The sequence below is a fragment of the Carcharodon carcharias genome, chromosome 21 (genome assembly GCF_017639515.1).
Source record: "Carcharodon carcharias isolate sCarCar2 chromosome 21, sCarCar2.pri, whole genome shotgun sequence".
Lineage (NCBI taxonomy): Eukaryota > Metazoa > Chordata > Chondrichthyes > Lamniformes > Lamnidae > Carcharodon > Carcharodon carcharias.
In genome coordinates, this window is record NC_054487.1 from 40,103,962 (window position 1) to 40,128,978 (window position 25,017).

The 25,017-nt window shown below is 41.2% G+C and overlaps 1 protein-coding gene across 10 annotated transcripts in view; it reads right to left on the reverse strand.

Moving 5' to 3' along the window:
* pot1 (protection of telomeres 1 homolog) overlaps positions 1–25,017 on the reverse strand; it is a 350,815-nt gene that overhangs the window by 215,868 nt on the left and 109,930 nt on the right. For all 10 annotated transcript variants that reach the window (XM_041216484.1, XM_041216483.1, XM_041216491.1 and 7 more), the window contains one exon: positions 21,510–21,624. In XM_041216484.1, coding sequence (XP_041072418.1) covers positions 21,510–21,624 — 115 coding nt within the window. The remainder of the gene's footprint in view (positions 1–21,509; positions 21,625–25,017) is intronic.

Genomic DNA, 25,017 nt, shown 5'->3' on the forward strand with positions numbered 1-25,017 from the left:
AGGTAGTATCTGTGGAGGGTGAGAGCTAATATTTCAGGTCAGATGAATGGTCATTGATCTGAAACTTCAACTCTGTTTCTCCCGCAGATGCTCCCTGACTTGCTGAGCATTTTCTGTTTTATTTCCGGTTTCCAGCACTTGCTTTTGTATCCATTCAGACTGCCCAACGCTGAATGCCAGACTTTCCCCTCACTCTTGAGAGTAAATGATTGTCTGGGTGGCTGGAGAAAATGGATGCCAGGACTAGCAAAGCACTTACAAGATTGTTATGTTCCTTTGGTGCCTAGAGCTGCACAGAAATGTGGAAATTGGAGATGCAGGGAAGAGAAGCTCCCTCTCCAGCGAAGAGCAAGGCCGTGAGTATGAGCATGCTGCAGGTCCAGAAACATAGTTAGATTTTTTCCCTTAAAACTATGAACACCCCATTGTTGTGACATCTCCATAAGGCAGTGGTTTGGGGGCATCTGCTGGGGAGAATGCAGCAAGCTCCTTCCGGTTCTGTTCCACTGGTTACTGCAGCTTCATTTCCCCAAACGCCACGTAACCATCTTCAGTGAACAGAGGGATAAGAACATAAGGAGTAGACAATTCAGCCCCTCAAGCCTGCCCCGCCATTCATAACGTTCATGGCTGATCTCATTTCGGCCTCAACTCCAATTTCCCACCCTCTCCCCATAACCTTTTAACCCATTAATAGGAACATAAGAACTAGGAGCAGGATTGTCACTTCCTCCCTGAAACTGCCATAAAGAATCTCCCAACACTCAGAGCATGCGGACGAGTTGGTTTCACAAAAAAAACAAGTTTCTTCATTGCTGTTCAGAATTCGGAAGCTTCAATCCTTTGCTGGGTTAATTATATAAAAAAAGGCAGGTAAAGACTATTTGAAATTTGGAATTTGTAGGCCTGCCTCTTACTAACAATCAATAATGTCTGTAAAATTTCATTTAAAATTATGATTAAATGTACAGAATAGATTCTTTCTAAACTCCTTCACCAGAACAACAGTGATTTTGACTATATAATTTTGTTGGGCTTTTGAATGTTTTGAGTCTTATTACATTCCACAGAGACAAAAATGTTATCAAGGAAATAGGATCATTGATTTTATACATAAATAACTGACTCTTTTACATTGTCTTCAAAGGGCATTTCACAAGGTCATACCCATACCTAATGATAGTTATCTATCATTAACTTGATAGTTAATGACTTCTCCTTATCAATGACTTGTCTTGCTCTTGCATAGTGATCTCTGTCTTCCCTCAAGGCTTCCTTTCACATCATCATCTGCAAGCCTGGGGTCAGCCTCTATATGAATTTCTTCACAGTCACCCTCTCCTCCACAACTGTTGCTCTCCTGTCTTAACCATAATGTTCAACATAAAGTTACGGATAAATCAAAATTTCCTCCAGCTAAACTTGGCAAGACCAAAAGCAATCATTTTGGTTTGAAGCAAGAGCAATCAAGCAAATTGTCACATGAGCTCCTTATGTATGAAGAAAGATATGAGGATGGACGGAGCGTAGAAAGTCAAAACAAAAGTTTGAATTTATATATTCACAACCTCAGAACAAAGCACATTACATCCAATGATATGCAGTACAACAAAGAGGCATTGTGTGTTTGACAAAAGACTTTGCATTGTCCATACTCATGCACCTAGCCTCAAGGTGAACCTGAAGTAGTGCAAGAGGTTGAGAAGGGATTGCAAATGTAATATTGAGATACTCAACTCAAATCAGGCAGAATGATCATAAAAACATACAAATTAGGAGGGGGAGGCTTATCGGCCCTTTGAGCCTGCTCCGCCATTTGATAAGATCGTGGCTGATCTGATTGTAGCCTCCTGTCTACCTGCTATACCCTTTGCCTCCCTTGTCAGTCAAGAATCCATCTAACTCAGCCTTAAAAAAACATTCAATAACCCTGCCTCCACTGCAGGCACACGACAGAATGATCAGGACAGCTGCATACCAGTGGCTGCAAAGTCTCTACCGCTAGCCTTAAGGTTGCAGTGGGGATTATACTAATACAACAGGAACTGTGGAAGTCTATATTGAATCTAGTCATGGCAAGAGTGCCAAAATCAAAATGCAAGGACCTGTTTAACAGGTTGATAGATGGAGAGCTAGAAGATGGATTTTTGAAGGACATAGGCTAAGGGTGGGGGGGATTAGCACAGGAGGAGGAGTGTAAATATGGAGAAAAATAATCAATTGATCAGAATGGCCTTGCTGCAGGCCACTAAGGCAAGGGGCCTTTGCACAAAAGTGAGGATGAGGGGTTGCCCTGGTTGAGGGGATGAATTAATGAGATTGAGCTCAGATAAGAGGGTGGAGAAGTTGGAAGAAAGTGGACAGAATAAAGCTACTAGGGATGAGGAGCTCCTCAGTGGCTCTGGAGAGCAATGCAGTCTTTCAAGCCGAGGCTGAAGCAGTAACTGAGAATGAGATGTTCATAAAGGTGGAATCACAATAATTTGAAAAATAAGATTGTTAATAGGTCCATTGACCATTTTAGGTTCAAAATGGTGAACTTTTATTTCAGCTAAAATGACATGAACTTACAATAACCAAGGTTACAAGACTTAAATAAATGTGAAGTTTATGGGATTAAATATTTGTTTGTTACAATTAAAACAATTAGCCTCCAACATTTTTCACTGGATATGTCATTAACACATAAGTCTGACTGAAATAATTGAAAAGATTGCAAAAATAGTAACTTAGGAAAATGGCTGATTCAATATACGGTTTCATTTTGTTAGTCATCTCAAGGGTATGACAAAAAAAATGGAATGCTTTTGTGTTCATTTGTGATAAATTCCTAAAAAATCTCAACCTAAAACCTTGCCCACCTTTTGGGTGGCACAGTTTTGCTGATTGCTCCAAGAAGTGCAAACTATCGTTTTGAAGGTTTGCCCCTAATGGTAGAATAATCGCCTCCAGTTTTTTTTCCTAATACAAAATATAACCAGTACATTATGTAAGTGAAATGTTCACCACAGCACATAGCTTCTGGGGTTGCAAGCAGGCCCCTGTTCTTAGCAAATTTTGGGTGCAGCTTTGGCACTTTTCACCCTCAAAATTGTCTTTAGACTGAAAGGGGTGAAACTGCAAAGCTGCACTTCTGCAGTCCTGTCCCTGAGCACATTCAGGCAGCTGTGCCTTTGGCAAGGACTGCCCTACATGATAAAATGATTTTTAAAAACGTCAGCATTCAATTGTGCAAGTGACAATGAATCGTGCAGCAGTCAGGAGTTGGAAAATATCACTTCATTCCCAGAATGTACACACGAGTGCACACATTTTTCAGTGATGTTAGTTCTGAACCATTTCCTAATCATGCAAGTCTTGTTGTTTCCATCTTTCTCTTCTAGTTATTCTATGCTGCCCCCTGTTTTGTCTATTTCTTCTTACAGCTTCAATTTCCTTATCCCCATTCATCAGAATGATTCCCCCTAGTTAAAGCAGCTCACTTTGCCCCTTGATTCTTGTTTTCCTCTGCTTCTAACCTTCATGTGTTTGTTCCTGTGGCTTTTGTTCTTTGCTGCCCTCTTACCTTTTGTTTAATTTAAAAAATTCATTGTCTAACTTTTTTTAAAAATGTTGCTATGGAATACAAAACATTGAATCAAACACCAAAATAGAACAATTAACTCCAACAGTGTAAATGTTTGTTATTTTACTCATCCAAAAAAGAAATAAAAAATTAACTGTCCCTACTAGAATAAATGACTTACAAGCTCTACCACACGACTACACAAACAGGAGACTGGGGCAATGGCAATCGCTGAGATAATCTAACTTTACTTGATCACGGATTATCAAAATGCACTTGCCATGCTAATTAGTGGGAACAACCATCAAAGACCCTTTCCTTCTGTTCACTGTGGTACTATAATATCTTGCTGCTTAGTTTTGAAAAAGCTAAGCAATCAGGAATGTAGATATTTTTTAGATAATTCTCTCTCGTTTTTCTATAATTGAGCTTCAAGTTCCCCATTGAATGAGTACTGAGATCTGTAAATTCAGATGATGGTCAGAAAACTGAATAAATCTAAGATACTGCTTGCACACAGCATATAATCTTCCGGCTGACATTGCCCAAATGATTGTCAAACACTTCGGAATCTCTGGTCAGTGATCCATCAAAATAAATCGCATGATGCCACTTTTGAAATCCTGAGCACATGGTAAGCTCTCCCACTTGCTCTACAGGCAGAGCAGATATTTTTAAACAGTCAATAACCATGCCTATTAATTATATAATGTCAATGGTCCCCTAAGTACCACAGACAACATTCAGGAACATAATTAAGACCGCATAAATTATTTCAAAAGAGACACTGCAAACTGAGAATGGGGATTCAAAGGTCAGGCCAGCAACCTGTCCTTGGATTATCAAACACATCAATATTATCTTAACAATTTAGCCTTTTAACTCTGAATTGATTGACAAGAAAGAGACAAAGAGCTCAGCTGCTATTTCTGCAAATTATATTTTTGTACTCAAACTGTTCCGAGTTAAAGTCACCCTCAATGGACCATACAGATGAGAAAGGTTACAAATCCAATCATTGGTCTTGGTCTAGTCAGTCGATCTTAGCCAGAATACAGATAGAGACACTACAATTGGCCTCAGCACCAGTGACTGGTACACAGAGAAGATGCTGTGTCTGTGAATATTGACTCATTATTAATCCTTGTCCAGTGAATTGTATCTGAAGTGCACGTGCTGGAAAAGGTTAAGAACAAGTTATGATGTCCTCAACAGTAAAGGCCCAAACATCAATAAAGACCATTTGGTCAAAGCCCTGAATGGTGATTAGCAATGAGCAAGTTAGGCCTTCAGGGCAGGAAGACAGAGGAGAAAGCCAGAGCAGAAGATGCAATTGAACTATTTTTAAAAACATATACATATATATTCTGCTCAAATGACACTCCATGTTTTAGCTGAAAAGGAGACTGTGCACGCCAAGGTCTTTGTCAATGCCCCATAAAAACAAGACAAAGCCACACATCAAATCTGGCAATATGCATCAATTATGCATCTGTTTTGGAACAAATTTACAGGACATTCCAGGCCAATAAAACCAAATATTCATTAGAGATTTCAGGAATAAGTGGAATGACCATTTGTAAGCGCTATATGTGTCATATGCTTCTCTAACAGGCCCAACAGGGAAAGAAAGCAAACTGCAAGCAAAACAGAGAGTGCCGCATTCATACGCATTCTCTCCTCAAGTAATGCTGTCACCAAGAAACATAAAAATAGCTTGTGTATACGTGAAGACAAAAGCACAGTATTTGTGTTCAATCACTTTTACTGGATCACTCAAGAAACCACAAGCAGACTTTGCAGCTAACTCAGTCAATCAACTTGACCTACAACCTCAACTTAATGGATACGTTTAAAATGAGAAGCAGCTCTCTAATTATGGCCTGTGAAAATTATTAGAATTATTTACATGCCAGTTGGTATCAGCAACCTCTTCCTCGGGTGTCACTGAGGCACTGTACCACCCACTGGCACCAGATGCAGCTGTTCATCCTGCGCCAACAAGGCACTGCTGCATCTTCTCAACAAAACACATCTGCACACTCAGCACCCTCTCTGTCCCAGTCACTGGCTCATACGGATCATTCACAAACCAACAAAAGAAACACAGGGGTTGGGAGTAACCAACTTCTGTGCAGATTAACTATCCGAGATGTTCGATATGTTGTGCCTGGTATTTGATTTAAGACGACATTGGTACTTCTTGCTAAAATACACTGACAAATGCCATGACAGGTGTAAATACCTAATTACAAAGCAAGGGCAAAAAAGCAAACTGTGAAATGGTGACGGAAACAGAGGGTCTCGGAAGCTGGTTTGACAAAGCAGTCCGAATGAATGAGCAACACAGAGCATAAAGTGGTACCATAAATCAATGTTCATTAATTACTTCCAGGATGATAAATCCAGTGCTGAAAATATTTATGATTTTCTCTCTAATGCACCACACCCTTCGTTTCCTAACACTTCCTTTCTTCAATGGTAGTGGCCAAATTATTCTATGCTTTCTAGTCTCTACACAGGTCAATTGCCATTGCACTTACCTATTTCATTATATTATTGAGGCACAGTCTTCTTTCAGTACCTCTTGATCATTTGTCATCAATTTATCTGCCCAATAGCCATCTCAAGTTTCTTTTTCACTCCCGAATCATGTGCTGACAAAAGTGTCATCTTCCTCACTCTAATCAGTCTCATCACTTGTCTCTTCGTTTGTGCTAATTGAAGAATCCATTCATGATCTCGCTAATTGCTACTCCTACAGTACTTCTCACCTGAAGCTATACAGCATTGAGGTGTAATTGAGATGTTTACAAGGCGATTCTAACAGTGCGGGGGTGGCTGGCGATGGGAGAGATGGTGGAATCCACAACACCATGACATTTTTATTCACCTGATATTAGATTTCAGGTTTTATTGAGTTATTTTTGCACTGCATCCTTCTGAGCAGCTGACACTGCCTTTTGTGGCTTTAGGACATTTGTTCACAGGGAGTACATCAACATTTACCTCATGTTAGCTTCATTACACTTCCAGGCAAGGTGCAACATGCTAATGACAAAAGATAAGGAAAGTACTTAGCTGTTTTCAGAAATTAATCGTGAACTTTATCTTCCTTTCCACAAAAGTAAAATTCTGAGGATCCTGGAAATCTGAAATAAGAGTAAAAAATGCTGGAAAAACTCGGTAGGTCAGGCAGCATCCGTGCAGACGAACAGAGTTATCATTTCAGGTCGATGACCTTTCATCAGAACTCAGTTCTGAAACATTCCTATTTTCCTCCACAGAGGCTAACTGGCCTGCTGAGTTTTTCCAGCACTGTTTGTCCTTATATTCCTTTCCTGTTATGTTCAGGTGCAGTTCATGCAGGGCACAGAAGAGTTTTCTGAGGGACCAGGAGCTGAGTACCCAGACTTGCTCCAAGGCTTCAATGTCTGCACTGGAGTGTTGCTTTTGGCTGCAGTCAAGTGCTTCAGTTGGAGTTTTGTGACTGAGGGAGTGCGATGAGAAGGGAGGAGATGCTCCTTTCTTTTTCTACCTTTCCTCGGGAGGAAGAGCGGCAGCCTTGGTTAATAGGAACTGTTAAGTAAATTAGAAAAATGTAATATTTTTAACCAAGTTGCTATACTTGAGTTTAACTGAGAAGTGCCAGGAATAAGGGGAATTTAGGGCCATTATAATAAAGTAGAATAAATAATCCAAAGTAGAATAAAGTTAATGTAAGGGAAGCAGGTTTAAGACATGGCTGGGCAGCTCAGTTGAGTGGAATGTGTGTCCTGTAATATGTCCATATATAATATGCACCTTACCGGAGTCCTAACTGACCACATGTGCAGGAAGTGCTGCCAGCTGCAAAAACTTGAGCTCCAGGTTTCAAAGCTTGAGTGGCGCTTGGTGTCACTGTGGCACAACCGCGAGGCTGAGAGATACGTGGATAGCATGTTCAGAGAGGTGGTCACTCTGCAGCTTAAGAGCCTGGAAGTAGAGAATGGGTGCCCCCACCGGGCAGTCCAAGAGAAGTAGGCAGGTAATGCAGGGGTCCCCTGGGGTTTTGCTCACAAATCGGTTTTCTGTTTGGAAGCTGTGAGGGCTCTGGTTCCTCAGAGGAGTGTAGTCAGAGCCAAGTTTGTGGCACCATGAGTGGCTCGGCTGCACAGGAGGGGAGGAAGAAGAAAGGAAGAGCAATAATGACAGTGGATTCATTCATTAGGGGGACAGACAGGAATTTCTGTGGCTGTAGACGTGACTCCAGGATGGCCTCCCTTGTGCCAGGGTCAAGGATTTCACAAAGCAGCTGCAGGACATTCTTCTGGGGGACGGTGATTAGCCAGAGGTCGTGGGGTCCACGTTGGTACCAATGACTTAGATAGGGAAGGAATGAGGTCCTGCAACCAGAATTTAGGGAGCTAATTGGAAATTAGCAAGCAGGACCTCAAGTGTAGTAATCTCCGGATTACTCCCAATGCCCCGTGCCAGTGAGTAGAGAAATAGGAGGATAAGGCAGATTAATGCCTGGCTGGAAAGATGGTGCAGGAGGGAGGGCTTTATACTCCTGGGACACTGGAACTGGCTCTGGGGGAGATGGCACCTGTACAAGCCAGATGGGTTGCACCTGAACAGAGAAGGACTGAGTTCCCTGTGGGTCGCTTTGCTATTGCTGTTGGGATAGCTTTAAACTAACTCGACAGAGGTGTGGGAAAATATTAGAGGGGAATACCAAGGGGCACAAAATACTGGGAGGGACAGATAGCACTAGTATAAAGAAAAGTAAGTTAGTAGGCAAAGTCGGAGTAATGGAGAAAGTAACAAAATCTAGATCAGGGTTACTATGCATGTATGTGAATGGACGGAGTATAGTAAACAAGATTGGGGAGTTACAGGTGCAGATTGCCACGTGGAAATATGACATTGTGGCACTAACAGAGACCTGGATCAAGGAAGGGCAGAAACAGGTATTAAATATTCCCGGTTACAAGGTGTTCAGAAGAGATAGGAAAGGAATGAAAGGAGGAGGGGTGGCAGTATTGGTTAAGGAGAGCATTGCAGTGCTGGAGGAAGAGGATGTCCTAGAGGATTCCAGGACAGAATCAATTTAGCTAGAGTGAAGAAACAAAAAGGGCGCAATGACATTGCTCGCTGTAGCCTATAGACTGCCAAATCATGAGAAGGACATAGAAGAACAGATCTGCAGGGAAATTACAGAGACATGAAAGCATTATAGAGTAGTTATAATGGGGGGCTTTAATTACCTGAATATAGACTGGGACAGTGGTAGTGTAAAGAGCAGAAAGGGACAAAAGTTCCTAGATAGTGTTCAGGAGAATTTTCTACCACAGTATGTGTCCAATCCAACAAGAAAAGACGCACTGTTGGCCCTGGTTCTTGAAAATGAGGAGAGCCAAGTAGATCAAGTGTCAGTGGGGGAGCATTTAGGAGACAGTGATTATTGTATTGTACGTTTTAGGATGATGATGGAAAAGGACGATAGGCAATCCAGAAAAGGAATAATTAGCTGAACAATGGACTACCTTCAAAAAAGAATTGGTTCCAGCACAGTCAAGATATATTCCATCAAAAGGGAAAGGTAGGGCAAACAAATCCAGAGCTCCCTGGATGAAAAAGGAGATTGAAAATAATAAAATGTGAGCTTATGACAGGTGTCAGGTAGAAAATACAACTGAGAACCAAGAGGAATACAGAAGGTTCAGAGGGGAGGTGAAAAAGCACGTTAGAGAAGCAAAGAGGGATTATGAGAAAAGACTGGCAGCCAACATAAAAGGGAATCCCAAGTCTTCTGTAGATATATAAATAGTAAAATGGTGGTAAAAAGAAGAGTAGGGCCGATGAAGGACCTAAAAGGGAATTTACACGTGTACGAAGGGGCCATGGCTGAGGTATTAAATGAATTATTTGCATCCACCTTTACCAAGGAGATAGATGCTACCCAGGCCATGGTGACAAACAAGGAAACTCTGTCACTAGAAGGGTTCAAAATTGACCAGGAGGAAGTGTTGAACAGATTGCTGGTACTTAAAATTGACAAGACACCGGGACCAGACGAGATGCATCCAAGGATATTGAAGAAAGTGAAAGTAGAAATTGCAGGGGCACTGGCCATAACCTTTAAGTCTTTTTAGACTCAGGGGTGGTGCCAGAGGACTAGAGAACTGCAAACATTACGCACTTGTGCAAAAAATGTTGCAAGGATAAGCCTAGTAATTACAAACTAGCCAGTTAAGCTTCAGGGGTGGGCAAGATTCTAGAAACAATTATTCGGTACAGAATTAGTAGTCATATGGAAAAATATGTGTTGATAAGGAAGAACCAGCATGGATTTCTAAAGGGGAAATAGCGTTTACCTAACTTGCTGGAGATTTTTTTTGAAAAGATAACAGAAAAGGTCATGAGGGTAATGCGGTGTATGTGGACTTTCAAAAGTCATTTGACACAGTGCCATACAACAGACTTCTAAGAAAAGTTATTGCTCATGAAATAAAAGAGACAGTAGCAATGTGGATACAAAATTGGCTGAAAAATAGGAAGCAGAGAGTAATGGCCAATGGATATTTTTCGGGCTGGAGGAAGGTTTGTAGTGGAGTTCCCCATGGGTCAGTATTGGAACCCTTGCTTTTCCTGATTTTTTTAATGATCTAGATCTTGGTGTGAGGGGACAACGTCAAAGTTTGCGGATGATATGAAGCTTGGGAGTGTTGTGAGCTGCGAGGAGGATGGTGTGGAACTTCAAGAGGACATAGTTGGTGGGGTTGGCAGATAGGTAGCAGATGAAGTTCAATGCAGAGAAGTGTGAGGTGAAGTATATGGTGCAAAGAAGATGGACAGACAATATAAAATAAGGGGTGAAATTTTGAAAGGGGTGTAGGAACAGAAAGACCTGGGTGTGTATATGCATAGATCATTGAAGGTGGCGGGACAGGTGGAGAGCGCAGTTAATAAAGTGTATTGTATGCTGGGCTTTATTAATAGGGGTGTTGAGTACAAAAGCAAGGAGGTTATGCTGAATTTATATTAGACCTCAGCTGGAATATTTTGCACAGTTCTGTGTGCCACATTATAGGAAGGATGTGAACACATTGGAGAGAGTTCAGAAGAGGTTTACAAGAATGGTTCCAGGGATGGGAAACTTCAGTTATGAAGATAGATTGGAGAGGTTGGGACTGTTCTCCTTGGAGAGAAGGCGGCCGAGAGGAGATTTGACAGAGATGCTCAAAATCATGAGGGGGCTGGACGGAGTAGATAGGGAGAAGCTGGTCCTACTTGTAAAAGGATCAAGAACAAGAGGACACAGATTTAAAGAGATTTGCAAAAGGAGCAAATGTGACATGAGAGAAAGCTTTTTCACACAACGAGTGGTTCGGGTCTGGAATGCACTGCCTGGAAGTGTGGCGGAGGCAGGTTCAATCGAGACATTCAAGAGGGCGTTAGATGATTATTTGAATAGAAACAACATGCAAGAGTATGGGGAAAAGGCAGAGCAATGGCACTTGGTCATAATGCTCATTTGGAGAGCTGGTGAAGACACAATGGGCCAAATAGCCTCCTTCTGTGCCATTATAGCTCTGTGGCTCTGTGAATAAAGAAGGTCCCACATGGACACTCTGTCAGACACATATTGACCACAGCCAGGAGACAGGAAGAGCAATCCTGGACCTTAAAGGCAACCGCACCATTAAAGGGACAGCTATTATTAAAGCCACAGAGTACAGATTATTATCTACAACCAGCAAGTCAGCTGGAGCCATTTTGAAAAGGACTCCTGTCAAGTTTCTAAAGCACATGCCTGATTCAGGCGGTAGGCCCCTTTTATTATGGAAATTGGTGTCTTATGTTGTAAATCGGACTCAGATTACGATTTTAAGACAGAACTGGTCAGAACGTGCATCACACTAGCTACCATTACATCCATGAACGATGGAAGTAAAGGAAATGTTGGACTATTTTACTGGGTGCTGGTGGTGCAAGAGTGCCTCCTTTGGAGCCCACAAAATTAATTTGGGCCAGTGTCACTCCGCGACCCCCGCTCTCCATGGTGGTCATGACTGCCCCCCCATATGTAATTTACCTTGCTGACAGCTGCTGGGGGTCCAACTTGTAGGCCTCATTCCAAGGCCTGTTTAGTGCCCTGCAGCTCATTGCCAGAATGAATGACCAATTGGCCAACCAGTTCCACTGATCAATCACCCAAAATTTAAAATCTACCCCACTGAGCTTCAGATAATAGTGACATGTTGTCAGGAATTTCTGCTGCTTCATTTGATTACCTATACAACAATGCTTTACAATGCTGCTTAGGGCTGGCCAACAGCATGTCCTTGCCAGTGGAATTCTTCCAAATTGCCCTTGGGACAACCATTTCCTCACTTCATCTCATTCTGGTGCCGGCTTAATGGAAACCAGGAACTCGCATGGCTGAAATACACCAATGCAGCCTAAGTGTTTATTACTCACTATTATGGACAATTTGTTGAAACCTTTTTGTAGCAGCCTGAGGCTGCTAAATTGGGCGCTAAATTCTAGGGAGTAAAATCTGGCATTGTCTATTTTGCATTTCAGCATTGGAGGCAGAGGACTGTAGGTGCTCCAGTTAAATGTCTGGACTCAGGGCAGAAAGCCTCACGTGGAAAGATCAGGGATCCTGGAGGTTGGAGCAAGTCAGGGAGGGAAGAAACACCAGAGATCAGGACCTGGAGGTGTAAGGGGGAGTGGTTTCAAGGTTCAGGACCAGGAACAATAGCAATTGGGATAGCAACTGAGATTAAGTACTTCTCTTTATTTTATGTAGGGGATGCTTAGGTTGGCTTTACCCTAGTACAGTCAATGCCCATGAAAAGCCGTGCTGCAGTAGAGATAAGAAGCATCTGTTAGGCTCCACATTTCTATATGCAAAGGGCTTAATGTCTGTCAGATGTGGATAAAGTCACCTTTTGTTTGTCCTCATCCAATATGTGGGCAGTGCACTTCTAGTTGTAAGTCTGTACACAATTCATGCCTCCATTTTGACACCTTATAAGATCACAAGGCACCTGAAAAATGGTCGCTATGCACCCCAATTTTATCTCTCTCCCAAGTCATTCTTGCTTACTAATAAGATTCAAAGCTCAACTGAACCCAGAACAAGGAATTCAAGCTGTCTGCATCAGCTAAAAAAAGGTGAGCTTGCCAAAAAAATGGAAAGTTAACCAAACTCAAACTTGCATTTCTGTTAGTAGTTCTAATTAGTAAATGCATTCTTTAATGAGCCAATCTTTGATCACCACCTTATCAAACAATGAAGGGGTCCACAAGAACTTATCCTGATAGTTAAATGAGAATCTTGCCCTCTGGCAATCATGATGATGCAATATCTCAGTGCCTCAGACTGCTGAGCTGCAACTCTCTACTGAATTTTACCCATTCTTCCTATTGTTACATCTTGTACTTTACTGACAAAAGTAAGCAGTCAATTCTCCTACAGGATGAAGCACAAGGCTAATGAGGACTGACTTAGGCACTGATTTTGCCCTCCAGGTAATGCCATGTTCAATCAGAACACACCATCCGGAGAGCAGCAGCTAATGTCACATTTGCCCCCATCCCTTCAGATCATTTGGTAGTAAATGGAGAATTTGAATATCATAAAAAAACTTTAATGGATGGCGGTAAAATTAATCAAGTCCCAGGCTGCTCGTTTTTAATTTTCTATGATGTTTTGTACAATGAGTGGAATTTTAACCCCTGGAAATGGGTGGGTTTGGATTGGGTGGGGTGTAAAATATCTCAAATTTCAAAGCTGCCCACCTGGTTTTAACAGAGGTGGGCTTATGGGGCAGGCAAGCAACCCACTCCCAGTTCACCCATATAAATATTTTACCGAGGCTGCATTCCTCAGGTTTTATCTCCATTTTAAGTTTTTTTGCTGGCGTCAGGAAACCGGTCAACTAAAGGTAGGGAGGACTGCTGCCTGAAATGGGCAATGCCTTTCCTGCACTACTTGGCAACACAGAGGAGCATGATCAATCCTATTTCTCGCCCCCATATCCAACCCCCCCTCACCTCAAAGTCCAGACTCAGCCCCAACCCTGACAGCCCATTCTCTCCTCCGACTCGCAATCTCCCAGTGACCCTGCCTTTCTGATCTCCCCTTGCCTTGAGCTTTCTGATCCCTCACTCCTCTGTGCTCCCTTGGCTGTGATATCCAATCTCCCCCAACTGATACTCTGGCCTGTGATCTCCCCCCAACCCGCACCCCATTTTCCCCAACATACAAAAACTCGAAAACCCAGCCTTTTTGATCCGTCCCTCCCTCCTTCCCCTTGGTTCTTGGCTCCTGCCAGCCACCCGAAGCCTACCCTCCCAGCAGTCAGCTGATCTTTCAATCAACCTAACTGAGACTGGGCGATGGGGACAAAAAATGTTCATCAGCCTGTCACTGAATTCATCAGAACCTGAGGGGACCTGACTCTCTGTAATATCGGGGCTGATGAGTGAGAGGATATGGTCTCTCTCTTACTGCTTTTTCTCTCAATATTAAAATACTAGTTATTTCCTTTCTCCAGCTTTTCCCGTTTTAGTGCTAATTGCTTCTCTTTTCTCTTTTGCTTCTTTCCTTTCAGGTGGGTGGTGGGGGGTTTTGTAGGAGGGAACTGAGCCACCAATGACTGCGGGTTGTACTTGGGGTGGGAACCATTGAAAAGATTTGGCATTAGCTCACTCTCATAACCCCATTCATTTATACTTCCCCACAACCTCTTCTTCCTGCATTATCTCATCACCCCTCAAATTTCACTACTCTCACCCACCAGAGCACACCTTCATTCACATCAAAACCTCTACTGGATCCTTTATGAACTATTTCCTTAATCTCATTATCCTCAGAGCCTTGCTCTGTTGTCACTCACCTCACCCTTAATCTTCCAACCACATCACCATCCCTGAGGGCAGAGAGCAAGCAGCCCTATCACCCTCAGATCACTTTCCCTCCAGCACATCTCTTACATGCTATATGTTCTTATCTGTTTCCCGATTCTACTTTCCTTTTCAAATAAGAAAACAAATTAAAGTGAGGATAGAAGCTGCCCATCTACCATTTCCTGCATTTTTGTGTCTCTCTGCCCCATTAGTGCTGACATTACTGTCAACAGAACCAGGTGAGCTAAACAGCAATCTTCAAAATTCATCTTATTAAAAACTAAACTACCATTGCATGACGAATGGGAGATTCTTTCCTTCATCTCTCTCGCTCCCCTTTCTCTTGTTTATGCAGAACAAAACAAATCGACACACTACCATTTTTGTCTCTCTCTGGGAAAAAACCCTTTGAAATCTTTCCTCTAGACATTGTTAAAATAATTTTGAAAGACTTTTGAACATAAATTGCTAAGAGAAAGTATTCCTTCGTACATGCAGTTCACTGCTGCATCGTTGGGAATGTGGCACAAACTACATGTTCAGGTTGAACAATCCAAAGTCAGCTCCTAGCTGTCTGCAAAAGCCCAGGCCCGGGCTCTTGGGAGAGCCTGAAGCCTTTGAAGTAACAACTGTGAGGAAGGCAATGAAAGAAAAAAGTATTAATTCAATGGATAAATACAATCATGCTATTGCCAAATGTATCATTTTTTTGAATGCTGTTATTTTTGCTGATGTCTTAGTTTTGGCCATTGAGACTGGTCACTGGGTATGAAACAGAAGTTCAGGAAGTATTTTGAACAATTTGTGACAACTTGGTGACCAGTCTACACAAACACAGAGTGAAGTACTCTTAATATAAAACAGCGGCCATTGTGTGACATTTTTAAGATTGAAGATACTCATTAGAGGGTCACCTACAGGTGGACTGTTCTGGTCTTCATAGTACAGAAAGCATACAGGGAAAGTGCAAAGAAAAGGATTTACAAGTATGATGTCAGAACTGAGACTTGATTACTATCTGGAGAGAGTGAACAAGTTAGAGTTCTTTTCCAGAAAAAAAATTAAAGACTGAGAGCTGACCTTTAAAATTACAAAAGAGTTTGATAGGGTGGACAGATAAGATGTTCCCACTTGTTGGGGAGTCTAAAACTAGGGGTCGTCAATATGAGATAGTCACTAATAAATCAAATAGAGATTTCAGGGGAAACTTCTTCAGCAGAAAATGGTTAGAATCTGGGAAGGATTAGCTGAGGTGACTAGCATAGATGCATTTAAGGGGAATCTGGGCAAACGTGGAAGGGGAAGGGAACAGAAAGACATGCTGTTGGGTGAGAGGGAGTATAGTTGGGGGTGGGGATGTGGAGGCGAGGAGGTTCATGTGCGGCATAACAATGGTCAGTTGGGTTGAATGTCTTGTTTCTATGCTGTACACTCTGTAATTCTCTGTACAGGAGTATCAGGTACTTATAGTGCTGCCCTGGCTAGGCTACAGCTTAAAACAACACAATAAGTCTTCAAAGATAAAAACAAAAAACTGCGGATACTGGAAATCCAGAACAAAAACACAATTACCTGGAAAAACTCAGCAGGTCTGGCAGCATCGGCGGAGAAGAAAAGAGTTGACGTTTCGAGTCCTCATGACCCTTCAACAGAACTAGGTGACCTTTCCTTGGATTCACTCAGCTCTGTTGAAGGGTCATGAGGACTCGAAACGTCAACTCTTTTTTTCTCCGCCGATGCTGCCAGACCTGCTGAGTTTTTCCAGGTAATTCTGTTTTTGTTTAGAATAAGTCTTCAAATGTTTCCATTTGCAATAGCTATGCTTTGCCTAACTTAAAGCTGTGGATAAGGAACATTTAATGAAACGTTTTAAATAATATTACATTCTGATTTTAGGGAGGATTGACACCTCTAGCAAAAACAAATGCGAACTGTTGTAAACCAGGACCATAATATAACAGTCAGACTTTAGCTTTGCCTCATGGTACGTGAAGATATTTCATGCACAAGAGTCAAATGAATGGCCTAAGTTTATAGCAAGCTGCCACTTAAGAAATATGTAGGTGAAGAGCATCTGTTGTCTTACTTTCAACAGCAGATGGCAGATCACTGCTTTACAATCTGCCTGTAAAATGAAGATTAACAACATACTCATGTTTTAACATTCCGCATCTCAATTTTACTCAATGGGAAGGATTGTAATGAAATGTGGATACGACTCATCCATACAGAGAACCAAAGCATCAGAGGAAGCTAATAGATGAATAAAAAACACTCAATTTCTTTAAGTAGCAAAGTTGACCCACCTTGGAAACCTGTCATATGCTTCACATCGAAAAACATTCCGTAAATCATTTTTCTCATTTGTCTCGCTTCGCAACTCTCTTATCCAGCCATCAAATAGATGTGACATTTTTAGTATGGCACCACATAAACTGTGTCTTAGTGAACCAAAAGCTTTGCTTGAGCAATATAGTCAATGAGAACCAGGAGGGAACCTCTCCACTGGTTGGAGTCATACCGAGCACAAAGGGAAATGGTCGTGATTATTGGAGGCCATATGGTCTTGGAGAAATTGAGCAAGGCCAAAAACTGGAAGATTTGTGCAGAAGATCAGGATTCATGATAACAAATACATGGTTCAGGCAACATAAAAGACGACGTTATGCATGGAAAATGTTTGGCAATACAGGAAGATTTCAAGTGGAGGTGAGACAACGATACAGGAATAGTGTTAAGAACGCAAAAGCTCAGCCAGGAGCAGACTCAGATCATAATGTTGTGAAAATGGGAAGAGTACTTCAATTGAAGAAGACCCAAGGCAGAAAACAGTGAAGCCTAGAGAGGCTGAAAGAAGTAAATGAAGTATTTGCAAATGAAGTGAACAAAGCAATAGCTAGAAAAGACAAGGATACCATCAATACAAGTGAGCAGTGGAAACAGATTCAAGAAACTGTCAAGGAAGGAGGGATATAGGGTTTTTAAGAGGAATGACTCAAACAATGGAAGAAAAGAGAAAATGAAAGAATATCAATGTTGAAGAAGGCAAGCTGAGATACGACACTTGAATAACAATTTCAGAAAAGAGCAGTTTGATATGCTCAAAGAATTGGCTTGACCATGAAGGGTAGACATTATGTATGAAAAAGGAGATTATTGGCACTCAGCATTAAGTACTGAAAACAATAGCGTTAGAGAATAAGGAAGGTGTTTTATTAACAGACTCTGGTGAAATAAGAGAAAGATGGAAAGAGCATACTGAAGAACTACATGCAAAAAATGAAAACCCCGAAATGATTGAGCTGGATAAAGACAGTAATATTAATATTGATTTCATTGGCCAGAAATACTAGAGAGTGAGATAAGAGCAGCAATAAATAAGATAAAAACTGGAAAAGTAGCTGGAATAGATGAAATACCTACAGAGTTGATTAAAAACATGGGAAAGAACTGAATACCAATGTTTACTAAGCTGTGTAAAGATATGTGCTCAAGAAAATGAGCAGAGGACTTCACACAGACAATAATGATCAGCCTATAAAGAAGCCGAAGGCATGCCAATGCTCTGACTTTCATACAATTAGACTGATTGCCCATGCATCAAAAGTTTTCTTGAGAGTTGCAACAAAGAGAATGGGTGGGAAGGCAAAAAGCTACAGCAGAAATGACCAGTTTGGATTCCAGGGAGGAAGAGGGACAAGAGAAGCAATTGGCATTATAAGATTAATGAGTGAATGCAGTTTAGAGTTTGGACAGGAAACAATATGTTTGTTTCATAAATTTTGAAAAAGATTTTGATCTGGTTGACTGGATTAAGCTCTCGAAAGCGCGGAAAGACATTGGAGTAGACCGGAGAGATAGACGACTCATAAGAAATCTGTACATGGGATAAACTGCAACCATGAGAGCAGCCAGTGAGGAGTTGGAACCAAGAAGAGTTCAGCAAGGGTGTTGGTTATCACCAATCCTCTTCAATGTCTGTGCAGAAGCAATGATCAACAAAGCATTTGAAGACTGAATCTGGCATTAAGGTTGGGGGAAAATGGTAACATCAGTTAGATTTGCAGATGACAAAGTACGTGTAGCAAGGACAGAGGAAAGATTACAAGAGCTATTGAATAGGTTAGTAACAGCAGGCCTGAACTTCGGAATGAAAGTGAAAATTGACAAAACCAAAGCGATGCATACCTAAAAGTCACCAAGAAATATTCATATGTTCGTAGAAGGAAGAGAACTTGAAGAGGTGCCAGAACTCAAGTATTTAGGAAGCATAATATCTGCAGATGGAAGATGCAGAAAAGAAATAAGAACAAGGACAGCAATGGGAAAGGCTGTATTTGGTAAGAGACAGTAGCTAACCAGAAAGCTGAATACTCTGAAAAACTGAAAACTCAAAACGCGAATTGTAAATAGCTTGGTTTGTATCGATGAGAAACTTACAGAAGGAGGAGACCAATTTGCTAAATAGTTTTGAAATGTGGCTTTGGAGGAGAATGGAAAGGATCAAATGGACAGAAAAAGTGACAAATAATGAAGTGCTGAGGAGAGTGAATGAACAAAGAAATTTTCTGAACGTAATTAAGAAAAGGCAGAGGGAGCAGGGCACATCTTAAGAGGAAATGGGCTAGTAAGAGACGTTATGGAGGGAAGATTCCAAGGAAAAAGAGGAAGAGAATATCAATGCTGGATGGCCTGTAAATTGAAGGAAGTTACTGGCAAATGAAAAGACTAGCACAGGATAGAGAGACATGGAAAGGCTAGTATGAGCCAAGGACCTGCCTTGAGGCAGAGCACACATGATGGTGATGGTGACAGTGATGATGATGATGATGAAGAAGATTATTAGAGGCCAAGCATATCAGCTGCTTCATCAACGACCTTCCTTTCAACATAATATCAGTGAGGGTGTTCATTGATGTTTGCATAGTCTTCAGTTGCATTCACAACCCCTTATATACTGAAGCAATCCATGCCCACATGCAGCAAAACCCAGAAAACATTCAGGTTTGAGCTGATGAGCAGTAAGTATCATTTGTGCCACACCTGCCAGGCAATGACTACATCCCCTCTACTTTTAATTACAATATTATTGATTAATCCCACACCATTAACATTCTGGGAGTCACCATTCACCAGAAACTTAACTGGACAAGCCACATAAATACTGTGGTTACAAGAGCAGGTCAGGGGCTTTCTGCATGGGGATCCTGCAGTAAGCAACACCTCCTGGCTCCCAAAACCTGAAAACCATCTAAAAGGCATAAATCAGTAATGTAATGGAATATTCTCCACTTGCCTTGATGAGTACAGCTCCAACAACACTCAAGGAACTCAAAACCATCCAGGACAAAGCAGTCCACTTCATTGGTGCTCCATACACCATCTTAAACATTCACTCCCTCCACCACTGGCACACAGTGGCAGCAGTGAGTACCATCTACAAGATGCATTGCAGCAATTCACTATGGAATCTTCAACAGGACCTTCCAAACCATGACCTCTACTACCTAGAAGAACAAGGGCTGCAGACACATGGGAACACCACCACCTCCAAGTTCCTGTCCAAATCAAATACCACCTTGACAAAGAACTTTACCGCCGTTCCCTTCACTGTCGCTATGTCAAAACCATAGAACTCCTTCCCTAATAGCACTGTAGGCGTACCTACACCACATGGGCTACAGTGGCTCAAGGTGGTGGTTCAAGGTCACTTCTCAAGGGCAATTAGGGATGGGTAATAAATGTTGATCTCGAGAGCTGAGTTCTGAAGAAGAGTCGTACTTGACTTGAAACATTAACTCTGTTTCTCTCTTCACAGTTGCTGAGAGTTGCTGAGTATTTCTAGCACTTTCTGTTTTTATATCACCCTAGCTCCACCATTAATCCAGCTGCTCAAACAGTAAGACAGCAATTCTATCAAACAACAATGCTGAACAGCAGTCAGTAATACAAGATACATCGTAAAGCAAATGCATCCTTCTATTTCCAGTTTCAACAATAAATGTAACATTTTCCAACAAAACATTTACTTGACTGTATATGTTTCCATTCATATTACATGCTTTAATTATAATTAGTATATATTTCTATATATATTGTAAAGCATGTAAATATATATGTAAAGTATGTAAATATATATGCACATGTTGTGCATGGTCAAAGAATTACACAGCACTGAACGAATCTTAATGTGACAGTCTATCATACCAGTGTCGGCTATATGAATGAACCACCCACTTATCTTATTCCCCTGCTCTTTCCTCATATCCTTCCAAATTATTCTCTTTCAAAGATTTATCTATTTTTCTTTAAAACCATATTTTGGATTCTGCTTCACCACTGTTTCTAATAGGACATCTCACGTTCTAATAAATGGCCTCTAATGTGTTCACTGATATGCTCAGCATACAATGAAAATAGTCTCTCTCTGCTTACATTTTCAAAACCCCTTCCAATTTTTGAACTCCTCTATCAGATCTCCACCTTGTCCTTCTCTGCTCTCAAGAAAAGAATCCCTGAGTTCCTAGTTTTTTAATGATAAATGAAGCCTCTTAACCCTATAATCATCTTTGGCAATATAGGAATGCACATTATTTTTATAATGTTATACTCTTAGGTGTATAGGAGGAGTAGGCCATTTAGCCCATCGAGCCTGCTCCACAATTCAAACAGATCATGACTGATCATCTACCTTTAAGCCATTTTCCTCCACTACCCCCATATTCCTTGGTGTCATTAGCATCAGAAGTCAATCAATTTTTGTCTTGAACATTCTCAGTGCTTGAGCTTCCATAGTCCTCTGGGTAAGAGAATCCAAAGATTCACCAACTTCCGATGAAGAAACTCCTCCTCATCTCAGCCCTAAATGGCCTGCGCTTCTTCTGTATCCCCTGGTTCTAGAATCACAAGCCAGGGGAAATATCCTGTCCACATCTACCCTGTCACACCCTGTAAGAATTTTGTAAGCCTCGATGAGATCACCCCTCATCCTTCGAATGACTTTACTTTGACCATGTGTAAGCCATATATTCTTACGTACCTGTTCCTTTACTGCGATATGGAGGCTTGAAGAATTTCACAACACCATACACGTTTACAGTGACTCCATCTTTGATTTGATTTAGCGGTACGTAAGTATAATCCTGCATTCCGATCTAAAGGTGGCATGAAGATAGCACTAGTCACAACAGGGAACGTCATACTGTACCACAGGCTGGAATCATTCAGCACAAATTAATGACAAATGCAAATTTAAAAGAGCCCTTGGTTAATGGACTCTTTGTTACATACTCCTGTCGATACAGGATCACAAAGGTAATTCCATTACTACAAGGAAATGTAGTGAAACCTTGCTTTGGACACAGCTGTTCATTACCTTTTAGTGCAAAGACCACATGAACCAACATAAAATCACGTAATGAACATTGAGTAGCAGGGTAATAAAAATCTGGTCAAAGCTACCGATCGATAAAAGAGAGAAAAAAAATCAAGAATCCCTGGCAGCCCCGAAGATGTAGGAAGGACTCACTATTTACTGTCCGCAATGTGCGAAACTTTTAAATCAGTGTATTTATTTAAAACTTTCAAGTATTGCAATAACTAAGCTTACCTTCATTTTTCTTTAAAAAAAATCATTAAGCCATTTTTAAAAAATTGATTAACTCTCGCTTAGAATTCTCAAAAAATAACAAAAACCCCACAACTGAGCAATTAACCTGACTTCATATCTGTCTATTGATTTTTATGTGCAAAAATGTACATCAAAGTATGGAAAGGCTTTTGAAGAGTTGTTTGCATCTTTCAAAAAACTGTCTACATGATGTACCAATCCGCTACAGAGAAGTCCCTTAAAGCTCTCCGCTAAAACAAAAAATTTTCATTCATATAGCGCCTTCACAACCTCAGGTTGTCTCAAAGCTTTTTCCAGACACTGAAGTACTTTTGAAGTGCAGTCACTGTTGCAATCACTGTGGGAATCATAGCAGTCAATTTGCACACAGCAAGCACCCACAAACAGTAATGTGACAATAATCAGATAATTTAGTGATCTGGAGGGTGAAAAAGAGAGATAAATATTGGCTAAAACATCAGGAGAACGCATCTGCTCTTCTTTGTATCATGCCATTGGATCTTTTACATCCATTTCAGAGGGGAAATGAGGCCTCAGTTTAACATACATCCAAATGATGGCACTTCCCTCAACATTACACTGGAATGTCAGCCTGGATTATGTGCTTATTTCTCTGGAGTGGGACTTGCATCCACAATCTTCAGTCTCAGGAGAGAATGCTAACACTGAACCATGGCTGACCCTCTCCACAGAATGATAAGAAAAAACCCTTACCTGGCTTGAGCAATTACCAGTCTGCACTTCTTTCTAGAACGTCTCAACATCGAGAGATGACGGAGAGACCATAAGACCATAAGACATAGGAGCAGAAATTAGGCCATTCGGCCAATCGAGTCTGCTCCGCCATTCAATCATAGCTGATAAGTTTCTCAACCCCATTCTCCCGCCTTCTCCCCATAACCTTTGATCCCTTTACCAATCAAGAACCTATCAATCTATCTAGACAAGCACATGCAAACGGCCAAATGAGAATATCTTTTGCTTCACATATCCTAAGAACAATGGCCCAACCCCAGTGACACTCCAGACCAGATGCAGTAGCTCATAATGAACTGTGCCCCATTTATTTTCATCCCACCCTCTGTGGTGGCCCAGTGTTCATGAATTTCATAACACTCCTGTAGCAATCTGTCATTTTTTTGTCTACTTACATCGTAACAGAAAAAGTTGCTTGACATGTGCTAAAGATCACACCTTATTGCTTTCACTATGTAAACAAGGGTAACCTTGCTCCATCTTATCCTGATACTAAGGATGTTTGATGCAACAAGATTTTTTTTTAAATGAATTGCTCTTGTGCCACACTTGCGCCTGAGTTGCATCGTCATTTTCACTCATTAAAACTGGAACTAAAGCAGTACTTTTAACTGTGTCCATCCCCCAGCTGTTACAATATCATGAAATGAAAGCATTAGTGGCCTACTAACGCCACAAGAAAAACCCACCCACTTGGATTAGAAGATGACAGGTGCTTCGAAAATCAGTTACAAGTTGCTGGCATTTTTGTAGTTTCCCTTCAAAATGCAGCGCACTCCAAGTTCCCAACCACAACTGGAAGGCTGAGTGCCAGTTACAGGATTATCCTAATAAGGGGGCAAACAGGAAAGTGGAGGCCACAATTAGATCAGCCATGATCTTACCAAATAGCAGAGCAGGTTCAAGGGACCGAATGGCCTACTCCTGCTCCTAATTATGGTGTTGTCTTCCAATGGTGGTGCAGAAAACTAGACAGGGTTCTTAATTCATAGCATCCATCCACAACTCCACATATAGTATAAAAAGCTCAGAATAGACATCAAGATTCAAATCAGTAAAATTACCTTTCTAATCGAAATTGCTTTAAGTTAAACAAACATATCCTATTTGCATATCTGACTAAATGGGAAATTAAGTACATCACAATGAAGAAACATTCAAAATATTCCACACTGAAGTTTAAGGTACAGTGGGACAGTTTCAAAAATGCACCTTCAGGACAGAGTAGAGTTATTGCACACAAGGCACAAACTGAAAGATGAACGTCTACTGACTCGAGATGGTCTCAACATCTCCCTGTTGTGGTGCACTTGGGAATCAAGTTTGGACCCAACACAAAGGTTTTCCTACAACTTTTCCACTGATGCATATTCAAAATCACAATATTCATGGATGCCTGGTACTATAACAATAGTCATACATCTATCAGATCAATTAGAATTAACAGCAGTGTTTCATTCAAACATATCAGGATGATTTTAGCTTTGATCATGCTTATAGTGGATATCAGTTTAGGCTTGAAGCCAATCTCCAATATTTTTCAGCCAAATCAATTAGGCCTTTCAGGAAATACAAGCACTGTGCACTCATAACTACTCAATATTCAACACATAGCACGTTGCACCTTTCAATAACACATTGCACATTGCACCTGTAATCTTTTTGGCAAGGGCCGCCAATTTTCTTGCATTTGTGAAGAATTCTCACACAGAAGATCGCAATATGCCTTTAATCCCTTCTATTTATCTTGTTGCATTTCACAGGAGAGTGAGGCATTGTGAGACTATGGAAGCACAGCTATCCAAGCATTCATCGCAATAGAGAAAATCATCTTTGAAAATGATAAACTCTACAGTGATAATAGAAATCTTTCTTTAGCACACTGAATAGCGGATTAGCTTTGCCGCCCCCAGCTTTCTCTCCTCTTTCACTTGCAAATCCGCAGCCAGATGGGTTGTGAAGGCAGAAAGAGAAATACAGAAAAAGGGACACAGAAATAGAGTGGTAGGTGCCTCACGACTGAAAATCTTACAGCTGGAATTTGTCCATTTTATGACAACTCTGCTCGAGATCCCCAGTGCAGTGCACCGGAATGTTATTGATTTGTTACCGTGGCCAGTATTTGTTACAAATGTACTCTATGGATTCAGCTGCAAAGGAA